Source organism: Amphibalanus amphitrite, unplaced genomic scaffold, assembly GCF_019059575.1.
Source record: "Amphibalanus amphitrite isolate SeventyFive unplaced genomic scaffold, NRLGWU_Aamphi_draft 000327F_arrow, whole genome shotgun sequence".
In the NCBI taxonomy this organism is placed as follows: Eukaryota; Metazoa; Arthropoda; class Thecostraca; order Balanomorpha; family Balanidae; genus Amphibalanus; species Amphibalanus amphitrite.
Window position 1 is genome coordinate 114,296 of NW_024881822.1, and position 9,995 is coordinate 124,290.

The 9,995-nt window shown below is 49.3% G+C and overlaps 1 protein-coding gene across 1 annotated transcript; it reads left to right on the forward strand.

Moving 5' to 3' along the window:
* Window positions 1–2,352: 2,352 nt before the first annotated feature.
* Window positions 2,353–9,126, forward strand: LOC122388577. Its single transcript, XM_043379764.1, has 6 exons — window positions 2,353–2,512; window positions 5,092–5,220; window positions 5,509–6,675; window positions 6,946–7,080; window positions 7,786–7,882; window positions 8,113–9,126. The coding sequence occupies exons 1-6, from the start codon at window positions 2,353–2,355 to the stop codon at window positions 8,207–8,209; spliced, it is 1,785 nt and encodes a 594-aa protein (XP_043235699.1). The 3' UTR covers window positions 8,210–9,126.
* The last annotated feature ends 869 nt before the right edge of the window (window positions 9,127–9,995 follow it).

The following is a 9,995-nucleotide window of genomic DNA, read 5'->3' on the forward strand; positions in this document are numbered from 1 at the left end:
CATATGACCTTTAGGAAAAATCCGAGATATACAAGTTGTGGGACTCATGATGGATACTAGATCCTGCAAGTTTCATTTCCCTCTGACATCTCCTCTGGCAGTGAGGGCGTTGCGAAGTTGCGACATCTGAAGACCGTGCAGAGGTTCACTTATGACGTCATAGGTCAGTGACCTGACCTGACCCAAAAATGCGGTTGGTGTCAAAAGATCCGGCTTGGATCAAAGGTCAGGTATGCCAAGTTTCAGCTCTCTATCGCCAGCGTGTTCGGAGCTATCGCGAAAAAACCCTATGGGGGGGCGGCACCCGCCCCCCCCCCTCGGCCGGCGAGGGTTAAAATTGGGTATCATCGGCTTCCTCTCGTCACTGGCAACACGCTCGGTTTTTTCGGCGAAGCTCTAGCTCGATCAGGGGCCAAACGGCAAGGGGGGTCCAACCGACCCCCCCCCCACACACACACATTAGAAGAGCTGGCAAACGCCGCACACATGCGAGGGTTAAGCTAGATCCAATTTGCTTGCATGGGAGGACTCAGAATGGACTGAGCTATCAAATTACCATCTCGAATTTTCAAAATTTTCAAAATTTTGAAAATTATATATATTTAAATTTAAAATTTATGTTTTTATCTTTTTCAAAAAGTTTTTGACTTTTCGAAAAAAAAACGGAATACCTATATATGATAGAACAACTGCTTATGACTTACCTACTCTAACAAGTTTTAGCCAGATATCTTCAAAAATGGCCAAGGTACACGTATTTTAGCAAAAATTTCAAAATTTCAAATTTTCAAATTACTTTTTGCAGTACGAATTTGATTCGTACACCAATAGGTATAAACAGCTCCACCGTGTTCCGATGGAGCTATGTGTGCACTGCGTGTGCACTGTTTATCTCCTACCGCGATGAATAAACCGGCTGAATTTTTTGTATCATCTCTTACTCTCGGTTAATCCGCGTCCTGCTGGGCTATTCAGTCATACGTGCCCTGCTGGGGGGGGGGGGGGGGCGATTCCGCCCCTTTCCAACTTCCGAACCAATGGTCGTTATAGAAAGGCCGGAAAACGGTAGTCGATATCTCTCAAGAAGGACCTTTGGAGCCGATTTTTTTGGCTTAGTGTGTCAGAGGTCATGTCAAGGTCAGTTCAAAGGTATAAGTTTATACATTATCGGCTTTGAAGCGTAGCTGACGAGAAATGAATGCCCGAGATTGATTGCCTAAAACGCATTCTAAGGCTATCTAGACAAGATGCGTCGCCTACGATGCTATGCATAGGTCAAGGTCAAGGTCAGGTCAGGTCCCTATTGAGAAAAACGGGAGGGAGCAGACTCTGCCCCACCCCACACCCCCACGCGCAGTAGAGGACGGAGGTGGGGCGAATTTCGCGGATTATAACTAGTTCTTTTTTATACACGCTGTCACCCTCACAAATCTTTGACAGTTTCAGTGCAACGGTTCAGTCGGTTTAGCTATGATAAACCTTTAGATTTTTGTTCAGTTTTGGTAGCTTGATGTGACCTTTTCAATTAACCTTGAATGACCCATGTCCGCAACTTTAACAACTCGTTGAAAAGCAAATCATTTAGGTATAGGCACGGTTAGTAATGAGCCTTCGCGGCGCTGATTGATAGGTATTTCATTGCGCTCTATTATCTCTTTGGTGAGTGAAATACCTATATATGTTACGAGTAGCTCCAAACGCCAATTACATGAATAAGAATATTCTGCCTTGACCAGTTCTACACACCTTTCCATGCTTCTATCCTCAGGATACTGAAATCCTTCTCCTCCAAGCCGCAACCCCCCTCCGGACTGGACAGGCAACTTTATCTCATGCGGGCTGCTCCCTTGGAGCGGCACCGCTGCTCCTGTGGGAGCGCACCCCGTAGCCGGGTGCAGTGAGTGCCTTGGGGCTGGGTGGCCTGTCCTCTGGACGGGCTCAGCCCCGGCGACTCACTAGGGTGCCTGCCCAGACCAATGTCTCCCCCTAATTCCTATCATCCTTCCGGCTCTGCAATGGTCTTGTCGACCGAAAGGGCCTAACCCAACAAAACAAACAAACCAGTTCTAGCAATTAAAAAAGTGTGTGTATGAGTATGTGTGTGTGTATGTTTAGTTGGTTGCCTAGTTGCCAATGACGTCGTGCAGCGGTTGGCATGGTTACACAGCTCTGCGTCGCCAGTCGCTATGGCCACGCTCTCTGATCGGCGTGTCGTCATGGAGATCGCCGAGATCGTGCGGCACGCAGTCAATACAGCGCGGATGCAGGCCACCAGAAGGCACCGCAGAGGGTGTCGAGACAGCGAGGAGCCGCCGCCGCAGCCGTGCCGTGCCTCCCTCCTACAGCTCGCTCATGACGGCTGAGAAGCCAGCGGCGGCCGCCAAGAAGCTTCAAGCCGTGGGCCAGGAGACTCTGGCGGAGGACAGCCAGGACAGCCTGGCGCGCTACAACACCATCATGGTGACCGTGATCCTGGCCATTTTCTCACTCTGCGTCATGGTTACCACTGAGGGTAAGTGTCCCACGGTCTTGCTCACCGGGAAGGAGATGAGCTGATATTTACATCACCCACGGTTCGAGGTTTGGTTCATCAGCGAGGGATATTGATAATATATGTTGCCGTATGTTGTCTATTCATTATCTTAGGGAGTGTGTAAGCATCAAGTATTGATCTACCACAAAGGCAATCCGCCTGTATTTGCGTGTGAATAATAAGGTGTGGGAATAGGAGTCACGGACACTTACAGGCAGCTTGGATGTTAACAAGTCGACAGCAAGAAAGGCGTTTCGATGATTACAAGTCAACTGAAATGAAGCCGAAAGCGTCTTTACAACTATTCGGCATTCACTGAAGACATGCACAATGCACATTGCACACTAAGACATGGGCTACTGTTAAGCAGCTGACTATATACTACATCCGCGCTTTTTACGGAGCGAGCGAAGCGAGCGGAGTCTTTCGCATATGTATATGTAGATTGTAGATTAACGGAAATTTATGAGCATGAGCGGCCGGCCGGCCGTGGGGACGCTTTTGCGAGGCTTAAATCTCAGCAACCACTTGACCGATTTACATGCGGTAATTTTTGTAGGGTAGCTTCGTTCCTTCTACCAAGTTTTGTACCTACTATTCCCGATGCATGTGGGTGACCCTATATGTGCCACGTGCCACGTGCAAAGCGAAGAGATGTCAGTTTTGTAATAATTGCAATATCTCAGTAACTACTGGGCCGATTGCGCTGAAACTTGGCATGTAGGTAGGCACCCACTAGGCCACTAGGCAATGCATATCCATGTGCCACAGTTGGGGTGCTGCTGCACGTGCGCACGTGCAGGGGTCGATTCCAGATCTCGAGAACAGCTGGACCGATTGCGCTCAAATTTGGTACGCGGTTAGGGGCCGTTTAGTAGGGTGCCGTGCAAAAGTCAGTTGGGACCCATTTTGCACGTGCGCACGTGCAGGGTGCCGCTTCCAAATCTCGAGAACGGCTGGGCCGATTGTGCTCAAATTTGGCACATCGCTAGAGACCGGTTACCGGTTAGTAGGGTGCCGTGCACAAGTCAGTTGGAGGTACCCCCTCGCAATGTCGCACGTGCAAGGCCCACCCTCTCGCTCGCTCCGTTAGTCGCCCCAAAAGGCGTTATACTGGTACCGTTGTTTTAGCAACACAAAGTAAGAGCTACTGACTTTAAAGTAAAAAGAGAGGAGAATGTAGCGCAAAGGCGAACCTCTTTTGCCCCTCACTATGGCCATGCGTTGTCTTTGCGACCACCACGAGATCGGAACACAGTCGCGAGATCAGAGCGGGGGCCACCAGTCCAGCCAAGAGGCGCTGGTTATGCGGCATAACTATGCTAGGTTCACTAGGCTCACTGACACATCACTAGATTGATGTCGTTACTCTAACGACATGGCATTACAGTAACACGATAAAATTTCGACAGCTGATGCTATATTTTAGTACGTAAAGGTGATAAGTGTTATACACTATACAGTTGCTATGCAGTACACGAATTTTTAAAGGCATAAAAATGCGTGCAGAAAGTGTTTGTAAATCAAGTGACTGAACTTCGTCAGATGTGTTTTCATTTGTGAAATACGTTTAAAGTTTGGAAAAAAAGTCTGTCCTAGCTATACACGGTAGACGTACAAAACATTTTCCATCCTCATGAGACATGAGTAACAAATGCAATGGAGTTAACGGCGTTTTAGCAGCGTCATTCTGCGATTGACATTAATTCAAATTACCGGATATCCCGCATGTAATTGTTCATGCAGCTCAATGCGGGAGAAATTTAATGGCCGTGACATCAGTCGTGCCTACGTTTTAAGCTCTGCTTGTCATGCAATATGTTCATTAAGAACGCAGTTTCACTCACGGGGCTTACCCAACGACTATTTTTAATGAACAGGTAAGGAAAAGGTATAAATAGGTATAACGCCCATTTCCAGAAAGCGTGTGTCAAAATGCAAAATAAAGGATAAAACTTCAAAGTATAATAAAGAAAGCAAAGCATATAGCAATACACATAACGGAAAAACGAATGCAAAAAAAGTCTCGCAAATCGCAATTACCTAGTTTTGTCCTTTGCATAGGAAAAAAATGCATGAAAGTTTTGTTCGGGGTAGGTCAACTTAAAGTGCTTGCCTTAGGTCAAGGTCAGTCAGGTCACAGTCGCCCTAGGTCACGAAGCCGGTCAAATAAGGTACAAAATGAGACTTGGCTGTTTTTCCAAGTCCGTTGGTGACTTTCTCGACTCGCGCTAGCTCAATTCGCTCAAGAGTTATTGAACTCCGATAAAACTCCGAAAGTCCGATAAGCTCAAGCGACCGTAGTGACGTCACATAGGTGCAACGTCATGCAAAGTCCTCAATGTAAGTCTAAGCATGAGACTTTGCAAGAACTGAACGAAATCACGACAGGTGCCTGAAATGGTCTAAGACCATTTCTGGTGCAAAAAATAACAGCTTCAATATCATGATGTTGAAGTCACATAACCGACCTATAAGCACAGGTGACCCCTAAAAAATCCTAAGACTCCAACACCTGATAGTCGTTTCGGTCACGTGGCTTCCTTCCCTCCCTGCAGGTGCTATACAGGAGCTGAGAGCCGGCGACTTTTTCTGCAAGCTGGACGGAACGCTGACCTGCCAGAATTACACTGTGCGCTGTGTCGGAGAGGGCTTCATCAACTGCGACGGTCCGAGCAGCACACGCGGTCAGTCGGGAGAGGGTCGGGCGTGGGCTCAGCTCCAGTGCAGGATAGCAAACGCTATTATATTTGTCAAAATATATGCAGTAACGTGGAGTGCGTGAGACTCATATGGTAGTTAGCTTGAATAAAATGCTAAAAATGATTGAGTAGCGATTAGGATGGGTAAGCTCAACTTCGAAAGTTACATACACTTTTTAACGTTTGAAGAAAGTAGTTAGCTAATGTGCAAAATTGTCCGAATCGTTATTGTTTTTGAAATGAAATATGTTATGGTGTATGTATTTATTCCAGAGTCGGCCACCTTGGTGCTGAAGATGATGACATCCGAGTCAGACTTTACCGATCAGTTTCCCGACCTCCTCGCCTACCTCCAATCGCTGGTGACCGCTGGTACGAAAACCAACGACTCCATGGATACAGGGGACGTCGTCGTCTTCCCCAAATCTTCGACAACATCTGGTGGAGGATTTGACCTTAGCCAGCCAGCCAAACCTTCAGCGAAGACTGGAGGATTTGATCTCAGCCAGCCAGCTAAGGCAACAGTAACGACTGGGGGATTTGATCTCAGCCAACCAGCTAAGGTTCCTATGAAGAGTGGAGGATTCGATCTCAGTCAGCCAGCCAAGTATCCGGCGAAGACAGGAGGATTTGATCTTAGTCAGCCTGCCAAGCCAGCAGTGAAGGCAGGAGGATTTGACCTCAGCCAGCCAGCTAAGGCTCCAGGAAAGACTGGAGGATTTGATCTCAGTCAGCCCGCCAAGCCAGCAGTGAAAGCTGGGGGCTTCAATCTTAGTCAGCCTGCTAAGCCAGCAATGAAGACTGGAGGATTTGACCTCAGCCAGCCAGCTAAGGCTCCTGTGAAGACTGGAGGATTTGACCTCAGTCAGCCTGCTAAGCCAGCAATGAAGACTGGAGGATTTGACCTCAGCCAGCCAGCCAAACCTTCTGTGAAGACTGGAGGATTTGACCTCAGCCAGCCAGCTAAGGCCCCTGTGAAGACTGGAGAATTTGACCTTAGTCAGCCAGCTAAGGCTCCAGCAGCGACTGGGGGATTTGACCTCAGTCAACCAGCCATACCACCAATGTCGAAAGCTCCGGGCCAGCTCAATAAAGAGGCGAAAATGACAACCACCTCCCCAACATCAGAGACCCTGCTAACTCCCAGCCTTAGGTCGACCCCCACGGCTTCGCCCGACACCCTCAGTGTCACCACCTCCGCTGGTGTGGCCGCGACCACGGGAGCCACCAGCCAGGGAGAACGCCGTCAAAGAGCAGCAGGCCGCGACGACGCAAGGCACCATAGCATGCCGATCAAGAAGAAGGCAGAGAGCGATGACAAACCTGACGGCGGAGAGGGAGAAAAGAAGAAGACTCTTCTTCGGCAGCTGGACAGTTTGAGGACGCAGCTGGTCGACAACGACAATGAAACATTTACCGCCAACTCGTCCACTTCTAAGGGTTAGTTCCATGCTGAGACACAAAGTCGGCGATTTACTTTTTATGGGGTTCTTTTCCTTTAGGTATTGTCGCTTATAGATGCGTAAAAGAAAATGCTTCCAATGGAGAGATTGCAATCTAGGTAACTGTCACCATCAAAGAATAGCGCAGCGTATAACATATTGCACATCAAAACGCGCCGCTGTCAGTAGACATGCCACAATATCTATTAATCGTCCAGCACCGCTGGCTGCATCTGATGACGACTGGCCTGGCGCCGCGTGTCCGCAGCCCTGGACGTGCTGGAGGCGGAGCTGCAGCGTCCCGCCGACTCCGAGGGCACCAGCTGCACCGTCGCCCGGATGGTCTGCAGCGAACTACCTCCACTCAGCAGCTGCACCGGCACCTCCGCCGGAAAATGCCATGGTAACCGACTGGGTAACGGTAATGGTAACTATGACAACCACCACCGGGACACGGTAACGGTCTCGGCAACGACACGGTAATGGCGGATGACACAGTAAAGGACTTGGTAGTGGTGGGAGACGCAGTAACGTCACTGTAGCAGTAACCGAAACAGTTGTTGACACAGTAGCAACGGTAATGGATGTAGGAACCACACGACAATGGTAATTGTATCGGCAAATAGCGCGGAAACGACACGTCAACCACACGGTATAACGACATAAAAATGACAGGGTTACGCTGAACGATACGGTCATGGTAATGGGAAGTAACTACTAACTTGATAACGCTTATAACGCGACAACGGCTCAGTAAACGACGTGATATATTAAACACATTATAATCACAGTAAACACGTTATAATCACTGTAAACGAAAGTCGAAACGGCGAATGTTAGCAAATCGGTGACAGTAAACGCCATAACAGAAATGATATGGTAGCCGGGCCGGCATGCCAACAGTAACCGTCTCGTTAGCCGTTATTTTCTGTGAGAAACAGGGAACGACTTGACTTCATGGCTACGCATGTCTTAAGATCAAATGTTGCTGCTTATCAATGGAATGCATTCGCTGGTCCGTGGTCGCACATGTAAACTATAAACTGTATGTAAACTGCTACAGTGCACATGTAAACTGCTGAGGTGAGGTGGACAATCTGGTTTACAGAGAAGCAGCCGATGACTCGGGAGGGGATGATGGTCGCCCTGCTCGTGCCCATCACCATCACCACCATCGGCATCATGATCTACGTCCTCTTCTGGAAGTGAGTGCACTCAAAAACTTCCTGTCTCATACTGTTGGCAATGTATTTTTGTCCCCTTCTTTTGGTTTATTCTTAGCGGAACTAAAGATACGCATCTCGCGATGTTTGGAGCAGTGTACGGTCTATAAAGTACTTTGCGCTGTTCGGTATCGATTGTCGCCGTCGCTGAGTTGCGGCTGCCCACACCGCGCCGCCTCTCTCCGACTCCCCGGTGCCGTGACTGCCGACAGGCGCGTGGGTAGTCAGGTGGACGTGGAACAGCCGAGTGCCGAGCGCGCCGGAGCCGCCAAAAAGGCAGAGGCCGGCGCCAGCCAGCCGGCCGCCTAGGGCCGCTGGCCGGGCGTGGTCCACCTCAAGACCGGCGGCAGTCGACGGCGCACGCCCGGCCAGCTGCCGTTCGCATCCGCCGCTCCCGCCGGCGCCCGCGCCTCGCCGGCCACCCGTTGTGCCGGCGCCCACACGCCCCGCGACGGCGCCCTGACGCCCGGCCGCTCCGTGAACGATGACGCCGAGCCCGTCAGACAGCACTCGGATGGAGCCCCGTGAGCTCCGGCGCCCGAAAACGTCCCCCTCCCCCGACCTGCTGCACTCATTGGGTGCTCCCTCGCACTTCGGGGCGCCCCCTCCCCTGAGTTCCAGTATCCGGAGTGAACGGGCGCACTCGAAGCCACCAAGGTTCAAAGGGTTTCGGGAGTGCCCTACAATCCGTCAGAACCGTCCAAGACAGAAAGGGGGACACCCGATGCCCTCATTGGAACACCAGGAGCGCCTCAGGAAAGCTCTCACCCATTCACTACAAGGGAGGACGGCCAACTTTGGTCGTTTGCCTATACGTGGGGTTTGAGGGTCACGTCCTGGTGATGTCTGGTTGATAGGATGCAGGTAACGTCCTGGCTAAGCCCAGTGCGATGCCGCTGATTGCTGGGGGTAGCGGTAGCGCGAGGTTGGGTGGGCTGACCTGCGCCGCGTGCTGCGAGGTCAGGTTTGCTTCAGAAATCAGAATACGGCTGGTGAGGATGGTTCGGTAACGACAGGACCGCTGTCCGAATTGAACATTATTTGTCTTGTTCACCGACACGGTTCGATATCGTACCCATGGAGACTTCAAATGTATTTGATGTTAGATTGATGTGAAATGAACACCCTGTGGAGGGTTTGGAATGAAAGTGCGCACCTAAAGAGGATGGAATTAAGACCTCCTCACTATCCACGCTTATCCTCAAGGCCTAAGTTATCGATAACTGGTTGTTAACCCGCGCCCCACTGGGGTCTGCGTATAACACGCCCTACTGGGGGGGGGGGGGGGGGCTTTCATAGCCCCCCCCCCCTCCTAACTCCGAAACTACTGGGCCGATCGTCAAAATTCAAACGGCTTCTGATAACCCCGGAAAAACTGTCGAGCGGAACCTAATTTCATTGACCTCAAGGTCACCGATGACGTCACAGGTCAGGTCAAAGTAAAAATTATTAGCATTTTGGCTTGTTCACGTTTTGGGCTCTGGCCACCGTCTTACAAGTCAGATCAGGCTCATTTTTGGTTCACACACTCGTGAACAGATGCTCTAGATACCCTGAGGGTACCAAACTTGTACTTTGATTTTCAGGTCAAGGTCAGGTCATCACAGGTCACGAAAATATTATATCATGTGTCGGTCACGTGACACATGTTTTATGGTCCATTTAGGCCAAAGATTTCGAATTTGATGTCGTCTGTGTCATTCGAGGTCATTTTGAGTCGAATTTAGCTTAGGTCAGGTCGCTTTCAGGTCAAAAAAGGTCAAATTTTAAGTTATAATTTTTCAACAGAAAAGGAGTCTATTGGATGCAGTTTGAGCTCAGGAACACGGTGGTGCTATTTATATTGGCGTACGATGTCAAATACGTGGTGAAAAATTGATTTGAAAAATTCATAATTGTGAATTTTTTGCAATAACGCGTATAACTTGGCCATTTTTGAAGATATTTAGCTAAAACTTGCTAGAGTTAGTCATAATAACGCGTTCTATCACATATATTCCGTTTGTTTTTTTTTTCGAAAAATCAAAAACTTGTTAAAAAAAAATGTAAAAATATAAATTTTGAATTTTATTATAAAATTTTTCAAAATTTTCGA

Excerpts from the sequence above, each read along its gene's own strand:
- LOC122388577 (XM_043379764.1), top strand. The coding sequence starts at position 2,353 with ATGACGGCTGAGAAGCCAGCGGCGGCCGCCAAGAAGCTTCAAGCCGTG. Across the intron at positions 5,221-5,508 it reads CGGTCCGAGCAGCACACGCG|AGTCGGCCACCTTGGTGCTG; the intron begins GTCAGTCGGGAG and ends TATTTATTCCAG. Across the intron at positions 7,081-7,785 it reads CTCCGCCGGAAAATGCCATG|AGAAGCAGCCGATGACTCGG; the intron begins GTAACCGACTGG and ends TCTGGTTTACAG.